Raw genomic sequence first — 19144 nt, 5'->3', positions numbered from 1 at the left:
AAAAATATAAACCCAATCACAAAAGAAGTTACCTGTTCTCCAGTTTTGTTTAAAAGATCGATTCCGTCGTTTTCGTAATCAGTGTGTCCATTACCTAGTTTTGCAGGATAAAATCCATCCCCGCTGCATCCGCCACCCTTCACACGTTTTTCACGAGGAAAATCCTTATGAAACTTAGGTCCAAATATGCGATCTACTAATGATCTTGCGAATTCATACCTGTAAAACAATCTCATGGACATAACAATGTCATTATTTCGTTACAATTGTAGTAACAAATTGCAATTCGAACGGAAATCATAATGCTATTAATGCTGCTGTTAATTATCCCACAACGGGTGTTAGGAGTAAGCTTTTTAAAGCATAACTAGAACGTGAACAAGTTCAAGAATAATTGCCAGAAGGTTGGATTATTCAACCATTCTCACCCTTTCTTTAACGATTCGTATGCGTCTTTCAGATCTTTATACGTGTTGAATAGAATTTCAAAGTTTTTCAGATAGCCTCCACCTATATTTCGCAATGATTCCAGAGGTGCCATCAGTGATTTTATTTCACTTTCAATGTCAGCTTGAATTTTCTGTTTGATCCTTTTCTGAAAAAAAAAAAGAAATAAAAAATTGTATTAAGATAAATTTGTACATGTGTATAAATGGCTGAGCTTCAACGTATACAGTTTGTAATTTGTTTGTTCCATGTATTGCAAGGAAATATTATGTGTTTTAATAAACGCGGTATAGAATAAAATAAATACAATTTCAGTTTGAACAAGCAATAGTTTACCCTAGTAAGATGAAACTATAAAATAGAAGCATAATATAATATAATTTTGTGATGTTTCTTACAACAGTGGTCCTTCCTTTAGTAACCTTTTCAGCTATGTCATTTTCAACTGTTTCACGAAGCCAGTCGCCACCTTGTTCTCTAATTGCATCTGCAGCGTCACGATAAAAGTCTACGAGATTCTCAACCTCCGCTGTCAAATCACTCCAATAAGGGCCGATTCCTTTAACAAAACAATACATCTGATATGAAGTTATGATTAAAAAGCCTTACTGAAGTCGAACACGGCTGCTAATTTGCTATGAGAACACTGATGCTACGCTTCAGAAAAATTATGGTACCTGTAGAGTTTGCACCTAAACTCACCTAAACCTAAACCCGACAGTTGGTATAGTTTACTTTTCAATCTGAAATTAACTTTTGCTTGCTGTTTAGTCAAACCCCTGTCTTCCTTGCATTACACATTTCTTAGGGAAATATATACTGAGACACCATTAAGTCTTTAAACGATCAAGACATCGCCCAAGCGAGTCTCAAGGCCGATTCCGTTAGGTGATGTTTTCTTCCAACGCCCGTGTAATTTTTATATCACCTATATTGAAGAATAAATTATCGAGGACAAGTGCTTGTTTATACAAAGCTCGCAATACCATATTATATGTTAACATTAAAACAAAATTAATGGAAAAACAAAGTATATCATGTGCACAAGCCGCTCGGAGATGCTACGCAGTACCAGTGGTACTTAAATTACGCGATCAACTGCCGTGTAATTATGGATGTCTATCTGAAAAATATGTTTATTAATTTAGATGTCCTTGTACATATCAATGGACATTTGACTTGAGGGTAAAATAAAAGGAAATACCTTGATTCTTTTTAATGAAAATATATAACGTATCAATATTCTGCAGTTTTACATCGTGAGGTTATTTGGTTTTAAAAAACAAATATTATTACGCACAAAAATGATTATTACTTTCAGTTGAACATTTTAATAACCAATTATCAATTTAGGTACATATTTACTTTTAATTACCAGTAAACAAACTTCATTTCAAGGATCAAAATAAGATCGTAAGTTTTAGTCATAAATTGATTCGGACATAATATTTGATTTATTGCATAATAATTGTTTGATCGAGAAACAATTCTATCATAATTTATATGATAGTTTACCTTCGGTGATGAATGTATGATTCATTATGTCATTTTTCGTGTCATTCAAAATGTTGATGTTCGTATATATACTGAAAATATAAACAAGCGTTAACAAAGTTAGAAAAAAGTTGCAACAGTTAAGAGATCAATATTTACAAATTACATTTTACATAATATTGTACGGTCTTAGAATAGTATCAAATGTCAAAGAAACTAATATAGTAGCCAAAGGCAGACAACGTTTAGTGGACATACGTAATGACCCTGACTGATGAACAAACAAACACATTCAGTAAATTGGTACCCTGCCGAATGGAACAAAGCTTTAACTCATGAAAAAACATTTTTGCTTACGAAAGAAAGATTTTTTATGCGAGTCAGTCGGCTGCCAATGATTTATCCTTACTCAGGCTATTGAGCTGAACAACTTTTACATTAATTTAGTGATACTTTTTTTATTCATTTGTTAAATTCAGCGCTTCATTTCCTGTATTCTGGGGCATTTTAGAAGAATTCAAAAACACATTTTCCACTGCAATTTTTATACAATATACCCTTTATTTTCACATTTCTATGAGCTGATCTGTTAGATTAGGGAAAATTAATAAAATGAAGATTTCATAAAGGTAAAATTTTTTGTTAACATAAATATATATGAATTACGTCGGGTCGTATGTAGCAGCAACCACAAACATTATGAATGCGGTCCTAATGTTGCCATTTCGTAAAACCATTTTCTTTTCTTTTTTACGATGTTCCTGGGTCCGGACTCCAGAACACCCCTATGGATCCACGGAAGAAAAATGAGAATTTGGAAGGTTGTTCGACACGGTAATTTTGAAAATAATGTTGGTTTAATGATATGTGCGTTATAAAGAGGACATACTAGTAGAAAATAGTTCTCCATTTCAATCTCTCCACATATGCAGTAAGAGATATCTACAATTAATTTTCTGAATAAATCAATCTTTAAAGAGCTAAACTCCAGACGAAGACGGCCATGGAGGATTTGTCCTAGTCTGCTCGCAATAAGAAAGTGATGGGGTACACTATGACAATTTGTTTTCAGTGACTTTTATATTCTTGGGTAGCGCGTTCCGATCACGAATAGCAGAAGGAAAATATGATTCTCTATAAAATATTGGCGCGCGTATATTAAATGACATCGTCTATGTTCCTTTATGCATACCGAGTTTGTATATCGTCGGAATCAAGTCTGACAGATAATTTTGAGTAAGATGATTAATCATCATATAAAAGGTAATAAGCTTATGTTTGTTCCTTCTTAAAGATAATGGTTCCAATTTTAACTCGTCTGAGACCTTACTGATACTGTATAATTTTGTAGCCCCGGTAATTGTTCTCTCGGCTTCGATTTGTATTGGTTCGATTTGTTATTTTTCTTCAGCAGAGTAGTTATCCCTGACAGTATCGCTATATTACAATAAAGGCCGAATAAATGAAAAGTAAAGTTGTTAAATACACGATGTTTAAAGTAGGTATTTTAAACCCCGCGGCATTCCTATACGTTGCATAGCTTTAGATTCCATAGAAGAGACATGAGAATGCCATTTTCCTTCCTTACCAAATATGGCACTTAGATGTGTGTGTGTGTGTTCAAATACATTTTGGTTAGGGACTGAGTTAATTATTAATTGGGGATGAATCGGTTTAATTTTCTTTCTTGAAACTAAAAGGGATTCCATTTCATTTGGGTTAAAGTCTCACAGCCAAGGTTTTGCCCATGTGCTAATTTCTCAAGGTCGTTTTTCAAGGTAACTGCAGTAGAGCTTGGAAAATCTACTATTAGATATAAACTAGTGTCCTCTGCAAATAGTCTAATGTTTGATATCATTTCTGTAACGATTCAGGTAAATAAGGAAGTGTAGAAAACCAAGAATAGAGCCTTTCGGGACGCCAGCGTTCATTTTATTCAATTCAGATTGTGAGATATTATGAACAACTCTTTGGTACCGATTGGCTAAATAAGATTTGAACTTGCTGAGTACATTGTTTTGTAAACCAAATGAAGATATTTTTTTCTTATTAGCCGCGGTGCCAAACAAGACCAAATGCTTTCGAAATATCACAAAAGACAAATCGTATTTCTTTTCTATCGTCTAGTGCCTGACAAATGTCATTTATAATTTATAAAAGTTGACTGGTTGTTGAATCGCCTCGTATTAAACCAGACTGAGAAGCTGTCAACAGACTATTGTTAATGATGTAGTTGTAAAGATGTTTCCGGATACAGCGGCGTTCCATTAATTTACCAAGACCACTAAGAAGGGAAAAGGGCCGAAAGCGCGTTTGAAAGTGTTTATCATGAAAATGGCGCTATATAAATCAAGTATAATGTATATGATATACAGTATATTTGAAAAAGGATCAGAAAATTAAATCTGCATAAAGAAAGGGAAACTGGTTATTAGAATGTTTGATGAAACTGAATTCTTTTAATTTTTAGCGCATTTTTAGTATATCTTTAATCAAATGTATTATGTATTGCAAATTTTGGATTTAGAGTAAAGTATTTTTTGCCTGAAACGCTTTATGGTTTTACATTTTGAGGTCATCAGGTATATTTTGGGGTAACACAAAAACGTTATTAAATTTTTCTCTACAAAAACTGCATGTTCGATCTACATAATATGATATATTTTTTTCAAATCGATGTACTTAGCATCAGTTACATGCAAATATGATTACCGGTATATCATGCTTCCTGGTATTTATTTTTTTGATGTTTCTAATATCATAGATATAGGAATTAAGGATCGATAAATCATATAAAGTATTCACCATTTCGATAGGATGCAATACTTTAACTCATGTAATAGCATCGCTAAAGCAAAATCATGTTTCTTTTGCGAAAGCAATATTTGCGTTTTAGTGTGTGTTTGATTTAGACGACATCAGGGTATTCGAACAATTATGAAACAAATGTAGTTAATATTGAGACTTGTCTATATATGTGCGCTTTATATGTAAGTACAAGGCCCACAAATCTTGTCTTCTTCAGGTATTGCTAAAACTTGCAGGGTGGTATTTCCCTATAACAGTTTATAGGTATACCATTTCTAAGTACTTAAAACAACGTTTTAGCTTCGGACGTATGGACAACGCCACAATAATATAATTCTTCTTCGTTGTTCATAATGAAATTGAAAACGACTTAAAAAAAATTAAATGAAAGATTACTTAATTCTTCATCGTAAAGATGGGTTCCTTCGGTTTATTACAAGTGACTACATACATGTTCCTTTCTATATTTGGGTTCATACTGGTTTAATCTAGATTACCTTATTACCCCTGCACCTATCTTGAACAGCGATGTTTTGGGGTCTTTAAAAATGTTCATGAATCCGCCGATTATATCTTTCACCGCCTTAAATACATCCTTCGATGCTTGTGGGATAATTACCTGAACGGCCTGAACTATTGACTGAAAGAAATAGTTTGAATCTCTTATATTTTAGCAACAGTGATTAAATCTACCATTTTATCCGCACAAGCTATTTTAATACAACAACTAGCACAAAAATGTGCGGGTGTTTACTAAATAAAGTAATAAGGCTACCTTTGGAAAGTATAGCGTAAATTATTGACTGAAGTTGATAGAACTAATAGTTTATACTAATTTGTTTTAGCTCGATTGTGATGAAAGCTTCAAGCTTATTTGAACCACTCTCGAGTCCGCTTCCTGGAAAAACCAGTACTGGTGTCATATGAGAAGTCATGGTCGTGACCCCAGTGGGGCTCGAACCCACAAGCCCTTAATTGAGCGGCCGACACCTTACCCACTAGACCACCGCTCCCCTTTTTATAGTAGGTATTTATTGTAGTAGTAGAACTAATAGAAGGTATACTCACATTGTATAACTTCATTACATCTCCTTTGACCTTTTCATAAAGACTAACTACTGCATTGATGAATTTCATCACAGGTTTTATAAACGGCGGAAGGCTGTCTAGTTTGAAAGTTGCAAGTTTTTTCATGACATTGTATATATTGCTGGCAAGATGTGTTATCTGAAATGCAAATAAAAGATGAAGCGAAGAACTAACTCTAGATATATACTTTTTAATTTCAAACTATCATGTTTCGTCCACTGGATTTCATCAGAGTATAATAACAAAACAGTATGACGTCATAGAAAAGTACGACGTCAGTGACGACGTCAAAAAGACGTTACCCATTTTGGCGTAATATTCACATATAGTAGGATCAAAAGCAGATACTTATTCCCTGCAAAAATTGCAATGCAAAAATAATATTAATACAGGCAAGGAAAACTAACTAATATGCAAAAATACATCAGGAAGAATCTGTGTGAAAAAATGAAACACATATAGTAGGATTTGTTTCAAAGGCGGTGCAAAATGAAATGAAAAGTAAAGGATACGTTACGAAATGAATAAGTTTCAGATCATATTGAAACAACACACAATGAGCGTCTTTTGATTTACTGTATTTTTCTACACATAAATTTGTTTTGAACGCAATAACATTTGCTCAACATTGACATTGGCTTAATCTTACTGATAATAGAAAGAATAAAATGATGGAAATTAAATACTCTTTAACCTCAGTATGCGACAAGGTCGGGTGATTCCTATGCCGAATATTTATATGAGTTTTATTACACTGCGTTCAATACTTTGATCATTTTGTAATTCATTCATATCATTCGTAAAAATAAATGATTCAAAGCTTGCCTTCTTTGGTATTTCCGTCACCGCTTCTACAAAATCATCAACGATATCCTTCAATGAAGAGTCAGTAGATATGATTCTCTTGAATGCCTCTACTCCTCGTTTCACACCACCCACAACTTTGTTTACTATGCTTTTGAACTGCTTTATAAGGTCGAATCCCAGTTTTGGATCTAGTTCCTGAAATTATTTTAACAGTGCTTGTACCAGGCATATTTTGCGCATTTTCCTATGTATCGTTTCCTTTTCTTTGAATCATGTCCATTTTACAGGTAATACATCAGAACCATTACTTCGCTACAAACATTTTAGAATAGTACATCTGTTTATCAGCATTGTCTGAATCATATCAATATTATTTGATTTTTACGATAAATCATATTCAATATTATTTGACTTTTACCATAAATCATATTTAATAATCTTGTAAAACATCAACTTTTCCTACCTTTAATATATTTAGAGCATATTTTGCACCGCCTTTGAAACAAATCCTTGCTAGAAAAAAATCCATGTTGATGCCTATATATCCCAGATGGATCTTTACATACGCTTCATCATGTACCCTCACATCTATACTTCCTTTAATCAAGGCTGAAAAAAATGTTTCCAATAAGGAGTGTATTGTCCTTTATGAGTTGTTATGTCCAAAACAAAGATATAAATAGTAGACGAAGCTTTTGAAAGTAAATAGGATTTCAATAATGACGCTGTTTGAAATTACTTTTGAATAAGATACGTATACATGAAACGTTAATCAAAGCTATTGACATATTGGTAAAGAGAATATATCTCTAGACAAATAAATTTAATCATATATGGGAGATGAACTGTACACGTTCTCGGCTACATCCTGATATTCTTATCCACATTCAGTGTTATTTCATAAAGATAAACATATTCTTGGAACATACACATTTGTAGATCAAGCAGATTTTCCATTATCAAGCCAAATGAAGCGCCAATCGAACTTGAGCCAATTTGTTTGCGCCAATCTACACCAGGAGCTTCAAGTCGAAATGCAAGTTTAGCGTCAAATATTGACCTTTTAGCGATTCCAGTATGTGCAAGTCCACTTCCATTGCCAGTGCTGAAAAGCAACAGAAAGCTTAGGTTATGTACAATGCTCACAGATAGAAACAGATCAAAGACAAGTTTATGTAATAACATATTCTCGAATCAAAATAGATTGAGCAAATACTTCTATATGCTTGTACTGAAATAAATGAATTTAAAGTAATTTATACCTCACTGCAACTGCTAGTGGATGAGCTTGGTATTGCAGGAGAGCTTCATAACGAACGAGGTCGTTATCGTCGTATAGTACAACTTTTTCTAGCTCATGTAGTGTCTGTAAAATAGTTATTGACATTAAATTTATCTATATTCTTCTTACACTGTGCTAGTCAAAATCACCCATATGCATCGTAAAGATGTTAAGTATTACTTGTTCACTTATCACCGCAGTTCCATTCGTCAATAACTATCATACGCAAATATGATAAACTTTTGAGATGTACAAGCAATGATAAGAAAGAATATTAGAAGAGCCAACATCCTATATCGGATTAGCTTTATGACAGGTGATTCTAAAGACTCCTTAGCCAATTTATTGGCTTAGCTTTTCGAGTAGAACGTGAATGACACAAATACATTACGTCTTAAAGAAGTTCATGTGTTACTTAAAAATGGTTTCATAACTTTATGTTAATACTATATGTGCATCAAGTAGATACAATTAGATGTCAGAAAAACAAAACAAATATTACATTTGCATCATGGTAACTTCTTAGAGCGTGAATTCCTGTACGTTTAATCCACTGTGAATTTGTTGTGTTTACATGCGATACAATGTGCTCGTATGACACTTGTAACCCTGCATTTCCGATAGCATCAAGCATGACAACCTTGTTGTGATCATATTCTACACATTCAATCTCTGTCATTGTCGATCTCTTCATCTTGAAATTCCATGGATCTAGTTTCAAAATAAGAGCAACCTATAGCATTTTTCTTATACAATATGATTAAAGTATACGTGTTGAAACTGTTTAACTTTTGAAAACTGTAAAATTTATTGTTGTGAATCCAAACAGCTCATTTCAATTATTGTAAATCTTCATATCAGTAACAATCTGTGTCTGTGTCTGACTAATTATAGCTTTTCCGCAACTTTAACTGAAAGCTAGTTTTATATTACTTATTGGCATATTACATCTATTCAAGATAGGCCATGGAAGTTACCGTGTAATCCAAGTTCATTGTGAAGATATTGTACAAGCTTTTCAGCGTGTTTCACTTGACCGAATTTTTTTACACTACCAACCAGTCCTCCAAATGTTAAACAGGAAATCTGTCTGATTTCTTTTGGAAGGCGCATACTTTCAGACCTCTTACCCTTGAAGCAAAACTTCTCAATAGTCGTCAGCATTTCCTGTAATGTTTAATGCATATTATATAACGGTTGCAGCTACCACACATACCGAATAAGGAAATTATCAATTCTTGACAATAGTGCCTTTATAACTGGTATTTATATATTTTAAATATAAACAGTATATCATTCCGCAACGGGTTTTCGTGTCTCATTAGGAAATATCAGAACAGATGAGGAACAACTTTACAAACCATATTCGGCTCATGGTCTAGTGCTGTGAGTGATTGCAGCACTCTCATTAGGAGAGGTTCATCTGTTTGGAGGTTGTTTAGTACTTTGTTCACAATAACATTTTGGTTGTTTACTGCTATAAAGGCATCTGCCATTATATTTCTGTTTTCTCTGTTCTTTCTTGATCTGAAAAAGTATTATGTTGAATGGGTAATTGTTTCGATAAATAATCTTATTTCAAAAGTTACCCGAACAGTGCGAGTGATGGTATAACACAAATTCAAACATGATGTTATAGAAGGTCACAGAAACGAGTGACAATACTTACACTGTAAGAAAGTATGAATTTGCTACTTTCTCAACATCTGACTCAGTCATTTGTTCAAGAGTTCTGATTAGATTATGAAAGCATATGCCTAGTTCCGGTGAACCTAAAGAAGAGAGATATATAAAATGAGCTTTACTTTTGAAAAACATTTTTCAAAATTGTAATTGATAATTATATTTTTAAAATTTAGAAGTGTTAACGGATGAAACGAATTTCATGTTATAATTACATTTCCGAATGATTTCTTATATGATAAAAATTGCTACATAAAATAAAAAGTTTCACTACAACAAAACACTTAAATTCAAACTCGCATGGGTCACAAGCAAGATTATCATACAAGCTTGCTCTATAATTTCCAAAATTGCTTGCCTTATTATAAATGATTATATCATCAAATATTGAACAGTTTTTGTATTAATAGATTAAAATCTTTTAGCGGTCGTATTTAATAAACCTTGTTCCGGTTGTTGGCGGATGCATGTCAGATTGCCAGAAATATCAGCCTTTGCGTTCTGAATTTGACTTTGTGTTTGATAGGCAGCTCGCTTTTTATTCTGAAATATATGTATTTTTTTTTTTTCATTTTTCAAACATCATTCTATTTTGCGCTATATCTATTTTGCTTTTAAGCTTCATCTAAATGTGCTTGCAAATGGGAATAGTTTTATTAAAACCATCAGGAGACATGAACGATAACACGTGTGAATATTTTCTGAAAATGATCATAACAAGAGTTTACTAATGCCTTATACATTTTACAACAATACACACCTTCTTTGTGTGGCTGATAGTTCCAGTTTCAATGTTTAGAGGTTTTTCAGATTCTACGGAAAATTCTCTTTTCTTGAAAAACACTAGTCTGTCTTTTGAGCTGGCAGTTACCTTTGGAAAGCCTGTCAGTAAACAAAAAAAAAAAAACAAAAAACAAAAATAAAACATTAAAATAATAATGTAATTGTTCTGTTATTATTGTAGACTTTCCATGACTTAAGTAGTCAGAAAAAGCTCGCATTGTTAACATATTCATGATAGTCGTATTTTGTTCTCAGAGCTAGTTTCCACATCGTATACATTACCTACTGGCCTACAAGGGTGATAAGCGCTTTTCATTATCATTTACAACGTTTGTTTCCCAAACCTGTTGAAATAGTATGATAAAAAAAGTAGTTAACATGAGACAATGTGTAAGTCAGAAACAGTTTTAAAGTATAATTTTACTTCAAACTGGTTAAGTACGAGTCCCGATAATATACGGTGTATTTATATACGCAATGTATGTGATTTCTTTATTTTAGGAAATGTACTGTATTGTGTGCACATGAGTTAATACGTATCACATCTGTTTGTAATAACGCGATAAAATCGCTGCTACAAATTACATCTTATATTCATTAGAGAATCTTAAAGGCGGTTTATCAGATTGTGTCATGTATTGGAGTTGTTTGAAATGACACCATCTGATAAATTAAACTTATCTATGTTCACTGAGCGCTTAATCTATGTAAGTTTCACGTTGGATATGCTTTTTAAAATTTCATTCTTATCCTTGTTGCCCGACAAAGACATAGTTATTTTAGCATAAGTATATATTGATATAGGAATGATATGAATGTAAAACAATTAACAACAAAAACATTTGTCAAAGTTTTGCATTCACAGTTATATAATTATCAGAAATTCATTAGAAATGCCAGTTTCTAAAATTGGTTTTACTTCTCTTTTGCCTATCTTGGTTGCGAAACCAAGATAATTTAGAAATATATAAGTTAACCGCAGTTTCAATACTTTTGGTTCATGTTGTTAAAATATCACGAGTTCTGTTAAAGCTAATGATAATTATATTAAAACTTAAAGAAGTACACAGTTCCTTGATCTCTTTCGTTTTAAATGGGGTATTTATAGGAAGTGATACTCGCCGCACCCTTTAAAGTCCAATCCTTCAAAAGCAATCTTTAAATCAAGTTAAAGTCACCGCCCTTCAGAAGAAAAAAGATTATATTTCTTGCCAAAAAACGTACAAAATGCAAAATCAACAAAAGAAAAAAGAAAGAGAAATTTCACAGTTATAGTTCTTGTGTCCGTCACTTTCACTATTTATAAACTATGTTGTTATTTCACCATTTTTCAAATTGAAAAGGTGCCGTAAAGGAAATAAATTTTCAAATAAGAGAGGCTGCTCATATAGTTTGATTTTCACCTTTTGGCATCTATCTTTCTATTAAGTTAGATTGATTTTAATTCACTGCAGTCAAAATTGGTAATATTAATTTTCAAACATACGGAATAAGTTCATAAAGAAAACTATTTCTATGATAATCGAAAATAGGATTATTGATCATTCTAAGACTAATTCTTATTGCCACCTTATTGTATCAATCTACAGTAATCAAAATCTTATTTTTTTAGGACGGACGGATAGGTTGGCAGAATGACAACATAAGCCTAAGACGAACCATATTAATTTGGTTCAGAAAGATTATAAGTAAGAATTTATGTAACAGAACATTATTGCTGAAGGAAAACATGCATATTCAAATATGGAAAGATAGATAAACTGTTGTTTGTTTTATAATAACTCAAGGATAAAGCTTACAATAAAATGTCATAGCTGAAAATAAGAGAAAGATTAGATATTAACATTATTTTCTCAAATTGGACTATCTTTCCCTCTGCTTGGCAGTTATATCAAGTAAAAGAATCATTTATAAAATAATTCAAAATGCTTTAATAATCTAAATTTGCGTGTCCGCATACTTTTTATGCGATGATTTCTTCTTTATGTACCGAGTACTGAGGAAGTTTAAACGGAATAACTCCAATTCATTTTTGTTTTAACTTAAAGAGGAAGACACTATAATTGTCTGACGTATGAAATTGAGGAAGACGTTTCAAGGATTAATTTAGATTAATACTTAGTAACATAAGTTTTTCAAATATTTTGCAGACTGTACATTTTACGACATAGCTTAGTTTATAGCATAGGTAAAATAAGATACAAACCCATATCAGAGAAGCCTGATACAGCATGGACTGGTCTCATCCCGTGGAAAGGGTCAAATCTGCGTAAAGAACACAATGAAAACACAGATATGATATTTTGATTTGACTGTGGCGCGCATTTAAAATAATAGAGGAATCGATGCGAATAAAAACAAAAACAAAACACAATTTGCGCAGTTAATCTCAACATAAACATTTAATCATGAAATTCTGAAATTTGCAAAGTTAATTTGTATTTAACAGGTTTTTGTGTTTTTTGTTTTGATTCCTTATGTGACAAACACGAGGCCATGTTTACACAATGGATGCTGTAATGAACCAAAAAAATATTACAATTTTATATCATTGGCGGTATATATCTATTTCATGTTCAAATTACAACTTGGTAACTGTTCAAAGCATTTGCGTTTTGAAGTGATCTATACCCTGACAAAAAACAACAAAAAACAATCAACTTTTTAACAATTGAGGAAAGCTGAACTTACTCGGACTTTGTAGAAAAGTCAATACTAATTTCTTCTTCTATCATAACACTGTGGATAGTGTTCAAGTCCTCATTGAAATGTAGCATCTGTAATTCATTTCTATACATTGATATCAATTGTTTCTCACTGGGTATCGATTCAAATATTAAGTTATAAAGTCGGACATTTGTTTCGCATAGCTGTTTACATGCCTTCAGTTAATGTGTGATATAAGATATGTAAGCCTGTATGAATAAGCAGTTCAAGAATCAGTGTAAAGGATTTTTACAAATAGTACATGCAGATTTGATATAAATGGAAGGATATCACCTCTGAAGGCAATATTATGCTAAAAGTAACTTGTTTTGATATGGAGTTTACGGACAGTGATGCAGTTATTAATGATATTTCTATCATTTTTACCTTTGCATATGTTCCATTTCCATTTACTGACTGAATCTTTGTAGAATTTCTTGTTTTAATATACTCATACCCCTTTGAAGTTTTGCGAACTGTGTAAGATGCGGTGTGCTGACCTGATAAATAAAACATACTTTCGCTAGAACAAACTAAAGTAAATTTCCTTGTCAAGCTAGTTATAAGAAAACCTATAAAATCTATAAGAAGATCCACTGGATGCGTAGAATGTATATATTATGTAAAATAATAGCACACCCGGTTCGTGAGAGGTAATAAAACGTGCAACACTCCTAACGTCCCCTAGAACCGGCTTTCTATTTCTATTATGAAAGTATAATGCACTCCGTTATACCAAAGGACCAGAAAATATAACTAACATGAATTACATTTAATATCATCCAAATGAATTACAAAATTAATATTGGACGAAAATTGAGATCCTTTTGATTGTTGCGGAAACATTACTTTTAGATATAATTAGCTCTTCTATATTATTTCTTGTTTAGACGGACAATAGTAAAGGGTAATTTCATTGATTTTATAAACATGACATGATCAGTTTCTTGTATTTACATAATGAAATCTACCGGTTTTAGATATTTGTACCACGGACTACATCAGACAAATTAACCCTTACCTTGCTAAATTTCTAAAATGGACTGGCCCATCATTCAATTTGGGCAACACCATTTATCATTAGAAGGAGTGTTCTCTTAAAATATACTGACTGGATAGCGAACAGTGCAGACCATGATCAGCCAGACGTGTAGGCCGATCTTGGTCTGCACTGGTCGCAAAGGCAGAATGACTTGCCTCCAGCAGGCTAAAGGTTAAATGTCACTTGATGGATTGATGGATGAATCGATCGATCAATGGATCGACCGATAGATAGATAGATAGATAGATAGATAGATAGATCATATTTTATCACCTCTTCAAACCTATCACATAAAATATCATAGTAAAAATACAGCACAGACTTACTTTAGAACATTTACTAGCACATACCTTATAACTATCTATTGATAATAATCATTTTATGAATCACAGTTAGCTTACAGATACCTATGCCTACATAAAACCTTGCCCATTTTATACAGACGTTGACAGAAAAAAAGAAGTGTACTGAGGAAGATGTTTATATGCAGGAAAGTCTTATTTCTATTGGAGTCTTCAGATAACAAAGTTTTTCAAATGATTTCATAATATCGTATTTTCTCAAATACCTACAAGTCCGTACTTAATTGAGAATCCCGCAGTTTCCTGTTTTATTTTATTACACAAGTACGCAAGTATAGCTTAAAATGAATGTACGTCATGAAAAGCACATTAAATGTTAAGTGATAGTCACAGAAGCAAATGCAAACCTTCCCTTCCAAATTCGTCAGTTTTGTATCCCCAGCTTCCATGTTCATTTCCCCCATCTTCCACCTGAAAATCATTTGTTTCTATTTCAGACTGATTACAGTTAATTTTAATATATTTGCAAAGAATGAGAAAATTCCGATGTCTTTTAGCTTTAAGCTTTTGCAGCGCGTTATGTAAGCTTTAAACTTCACATTGTAACTGTGCTATTTTCTACTCTCGGCAATAGCGTTGATAACGTAAAAGAAACAAATTATGTGAAGGACAACATGAATGAACAAATAGTATTGAACTATTTCATAATCGTAACTGATGTACCGGCCCCTATATATTTGTTTACCTCATGACGATGATGGAGTTTGCTGGACAGCATGCCGGCAAATCCTTTTTTGATCATGAGAACTTCATTTTCTTCATCAGGTGGATGGTAGACTTTCCTTATTTCTCCTCGATGGCTTATCTCAAATGAAAACCTAAAGCAATAAGTAGAAATATATGTATTCTTGTATCACACTTTCTCAAACATCCCAGTATTATCACTGATATTACACCAACTTTGTGGATTTTTGTATGAATGTCACACGTTATTTAAAATTGTATCATAGCTCGGTGTTGTTTCTTAACAAATTTGGTGCAGGTAATTCGTATACACTGAGTACAGGGCGCGGTAACTAGAAGTGTGCAGGTATTTGATACCCGCACGCTAGTTACCGCACTGTTGGATAGGGAGGTATGCCAGCATGTCTGGAACAGTAGACACCGAAGTGTACTTTATTGATTTTCTGCTCTAGCATTGGTTTATTTTACCTGGGCTTTACATATTTGTAAAGCAAGGATTTTAAGTACTCACTGAACTGCTGTATATGGCAATGTGGAACTCCTACAACTACCATATATTGATGGCTATGATACAAAACAGAAAGAACATTAAAACTCTCGGGTAAACGATTTATACTCGGGGGCTACGCCCCCTCGTACAAATCTTTTATCCTCGAGTTTCAATGCTCTTTCTATTACATACCTCCGATGAAAGTATAACTGAAAGACTAACCTTTGGTAGTTGTTCTATAAGTAATAATAAAAAGATAACCTAAAGACTGACAAAAAATCTTCACGAGCTTCTTTTTCACAATAAAGTAATTTAAACAATAGTCATTGCTTACCATTTTGAGAAGTCGTGATGTTGGTTTTCAGCCTCTGTCAAAATATATCAAACTTCATTAAAACGCAGACATAAATGCAAACTGGGTGTTATCTTTAGAATGACTTTCTCCTAAACTGTTTATTAAAGGTATCTAAGAAATGCAACAAGAAAAAAAAATAAGTAAAAATTAGCCTTTGAATCGTTTGTAAGTTTCATGCGAGTAAATAACAAATTCTGGTTAAATGTAAATATGAAACATGGTAAATGTGTCTCACCAGGATGGCCTTCAGGACTGAATATTAAACCATGAACGACTAATAGCAATTCCTGGAAGTTGTCATTTTCTGCTATGTTAACGAAGCCAACCTGTAACATTTTCATAAAATGATATAAACATTCTTAAAAATGAGTGTTAGGTTGTCAACGACTTGATAATTACAATGTTCTTTGGTTACAGTGCATGCAAACCGAGATGTTCCGAGCTCAAATTTTGGGATAGAGGTGATGTTTGGGGAGTAGTTGGAAACAAAATATATGGGTTTTTTAGATCCTTATATTAAACCATAAGATATCAATTCAATGTAATGTATTTAACTAGAACAAATCTTATAAAAGTATATAAAAGTGAGTTAATATCAGCGATGTAATACATTTTGTTTCGAAATTCCATAAAAGTCTTAGTCTTTATGGTGAAATCAAATGTAAAGGACCGTGTGCTTGTTTTTGAGATAGTTTCACACAAGAACACAATTTTTGTCGTAATATTATTCGGTCTTACACTTCACTTTTAGGCCACACTAAATTAGTTAATGGTTGGCCAGTTATTAATTTTGTTTGTTTGATTGTTTTGGGTTTAACGGAATTTTTTTCAACAGTATTTCAGTTATATAACGGCCGGCACTTAATCTAACCAGTGTTCCTTGATTCTGTACCAGTGCAAACCTATTCTCCGCAAGTAACTGCCAACTTCTCCACATGAATCAGAGGTGGAGGACGAATGATTTCAGACACAATGTCTTTTATCAAATCGTAACGGAGAACAAACGCTTCGCCCTGGTCTTGAACTCACGACCCCGCGATCAATAGATCTGCGCTCTCCCTACTGAGCTGAGCGGGTCAGATGTAACTAAAAGAAAATTGAGTGAAAGCGCGATGTTTTACTTTTTTTCTCATTTTTTTAGGCGGATGCATTGTTCATGAAGCGAGCGAGTTATTGTTTTAAATGTAGCTGATTTAACTTATTTAATAGCATGTTTCAAAATGGAGAGAATACATATTTAACTACCAAATGTAGTGTTGCTTTAAGAAAAGGCTTCATGGACCACAGTGCACTCTTCGATACTGTTGCATTTTGAAAATATTTTGTTGCAAAAATGAATTTTTCTAACTAAATATGCCCGTTTCAAATGGATGAGCAATTATTCTACTCTTACTGACTGAATGTATTATCGAATCTCCCAGTGAACAACTTCGGACAACTTAGAAATTTACACACAGTTTTCATTTTATTTTTTTTTAATTTACCGAAAGCTTACCTGTCCCTTCGCAAGGAACGTCTGGACTTCTTTTAGCTCTATCGTTGAGTTCAGATTGTAAAGGTATTCGTATCCTGGTGCATAATTTACAAAGGACGTCAATACTGTTGGAATGAACGTGCAGACAAACAGATACAACCAAAGGCCGTATCGTCGGTCTGTCGAATTCATTTTGATGCTAGTGCAATCTAGAAAATATTAGATTACTCTAAGTGTTTAATTAATATTCTAACAGAACCGCAGTAATTGCTACATAAACATATAGCAAAATCGCTTTTACATAAATCTACGATAAAATACGGTTGGCTGTTACATTGCACACCCTACGTTTGTGACATAATAGATTCTACTTCTGTTCCATTACATACGAGTTATTTCAGGGCCAATCGGTCAAAAACAACATTTCAAAAACATGATTATGATAAAAAATGTCATACTGACTTATGTGTAGGACCGTAAAACACGTTTCGATCAATTATGATTCAGCGGTGACGTTAAAATGTATGACATATAGTATGACGTCATAATGATGTGACGTCATATAAAAGTTAAGTTTGTAACTCCTAACTCAGGGTTAACTAACCTAATTTGATTATTCTGTTCATAAATAATTTGCAAGCTGTTAGATAACTAGTTTATAAATATTTCTCAAAATTCTAACAAAACAAGAGGGCCAAGATGGCCCTAGGTCGCTCACCTGAGAAACACACCATAATACACCATAACAGTGTAAACATGTTTGACCTAGTGCTTTCATGGAAATAAATATTCTGACAAATTATCATTAAAATTAGAGCAAAAACAAGCATTTTCTTTGATTTGACCTAGTGACCTAGTTTTTGACCCCAGATGACCCATATTCGAGCTTGACCTAGATTTCATCAAGGGTTTCATTCTGACCAAATTTCATGAACATCAATTGAAAAATACAGCCTCTATCACATACATTAGGTTTTTATTTGATTTAAACTAGTGACCTACTTTTTGACTACAGATGACGCATATTCAAATTCTACCTAGATTTCATCAAGGAAATCATTTTGACTTACTTTCAGGAAGATCAATTGAAAAAAAAAAATAACAGCCTCTAACGCATACAAAAGGTTTTCCTTTGATTTGACCTAGTGACTTACTTTTTGACCCCAGATAACCCATATTCGAACTTGACCTAGATTTTCATCAAGGCAATCATTCTGACCAAATTTCATGAAAATCAATGGAAAAATACAGCCTCTATTGCATACACAAGGTTTTCTTTGATTTGACCTAGTGACTATTTTGACCCAGATGACCATATCAACTTCTAGATTTTATCAGGCAATCATTCTGACCAAATTTCATAAAATCAATTGAAAAATACAGCCAATCGCATACACAAGGTTTTCCTTTGATTTGACCTAGTGACCTAATTTTTAAACCAAGATGACCCATATTCGAACTCGAACTAGATTTCATTAAAGCAATCATTCTGACTTAATTTCATGAAGATCAATTGAAGAATGTAGCCTCTATCGCATACACAAAGTTTATCTTTGATTTGACCTAATGAAACTTAACTTAAATTTTATCAAGGCAATCATTCTGACCAAAATTTATGAAGATTAATTGTAAAATACA

The 19144-nt window shown here is 32.9% G+C and overlaps 2 protein-coding genes across 2 annotated transcripts in view; both read right to left on the bottom strand.

Annotated features, from left to right (window-relative positions):
* LOC128556879 (uncharacterized) overlaps positions 1 to 6158 on the bottom strand; it is a 44344-nt gene extending 38186 nt beyond the window's left edge. Inside the window, exons 1-6 of the mRNA XM_053542744.1 lie at positions 5818 to 6158; positions 5247 to 5389; positions 1963 to 2033; positions 846 to 1006; positions 429 to 595; positions 33 to 219 (exon numbers count right to left, since the gene is read on the bottom strand). Of these exons, the coding sequence (XP_053398719.1) occupies positions 33 to 219; positions 429 to 595; positions 846 to 1006; positions 1963 to 2033; positions 5247 to 5389; positions 5818 to 5943 (855 nt within the window). The 5' untranslated portion in view covers positions 5944 to 6158. The remainder of the gene's footprint in view (positions 1 to 32; positions 220 to 428; positions 596 to 845; positions 1007 to 1962; positions 2034 to 5246; positions 5390 to 5817) is intronic.
* A 14-nt stretch (positions 6159 to 6172) lies between these two features.
* LOC128556858 (uncharacterized) lies at positions 6173 to 17753 on the bottom strand. Its single transcript, XM_053542657.1, has 19 exons — positions 17528 to 17753; positions 16268 to 16358; positions 16012 to 16045; positions 15189 to 15321; positions 14851 to 14914; positions 13487 to 13599; positions 13085 to 13170; positions 12600 to 12658; positions 10371 to 10492; positions 10054 to 10153; positions 9597 to 9699; positions 9289 to 9454; positions 8905 to 9094; positions 8430 to 8638; positions 7908 to 8011; positions 7575 to 7750; positions 7109 to 7254; positions 6664 to 6840; positions 6173 to 6193 (listed from the first exon to the last, which is right to left on the bottom strand). Exons 1-19 carry the CDS (start codon positions 17696 to 17698, stop codon positions 6173 to 6175), a joined length of 2265 nt encoding a protein of 754 aa, XP_053398632.1. The 5' UTR covers positions 17699 to 17753.
* Between the last annotated feature and the right edge of the window lie 1391 nt (positions 17754 to 19144).

The sequence above is a fragment of the Mercenaria mercenaria genome, chromosome 1, assembly GCF_021730395.1.
Source record: "Mercenaria mercenaria strain notata chromosome 1, MADL_Memer_1, whole genome shotgun sequence".
In the NCBI taxonomy this organism is placed as follows: Eukaryota; Metazoa; Mollusca; class Bivalvia; order Venerida; family Veneridae; genus Mercenaria; species Mercenaria mercenaria.
The sequence above is the reverse complement of the archived record's forward strand: the minus strand, read 5'-3'. Positions and strand labels throughout refer to the sequence as shown.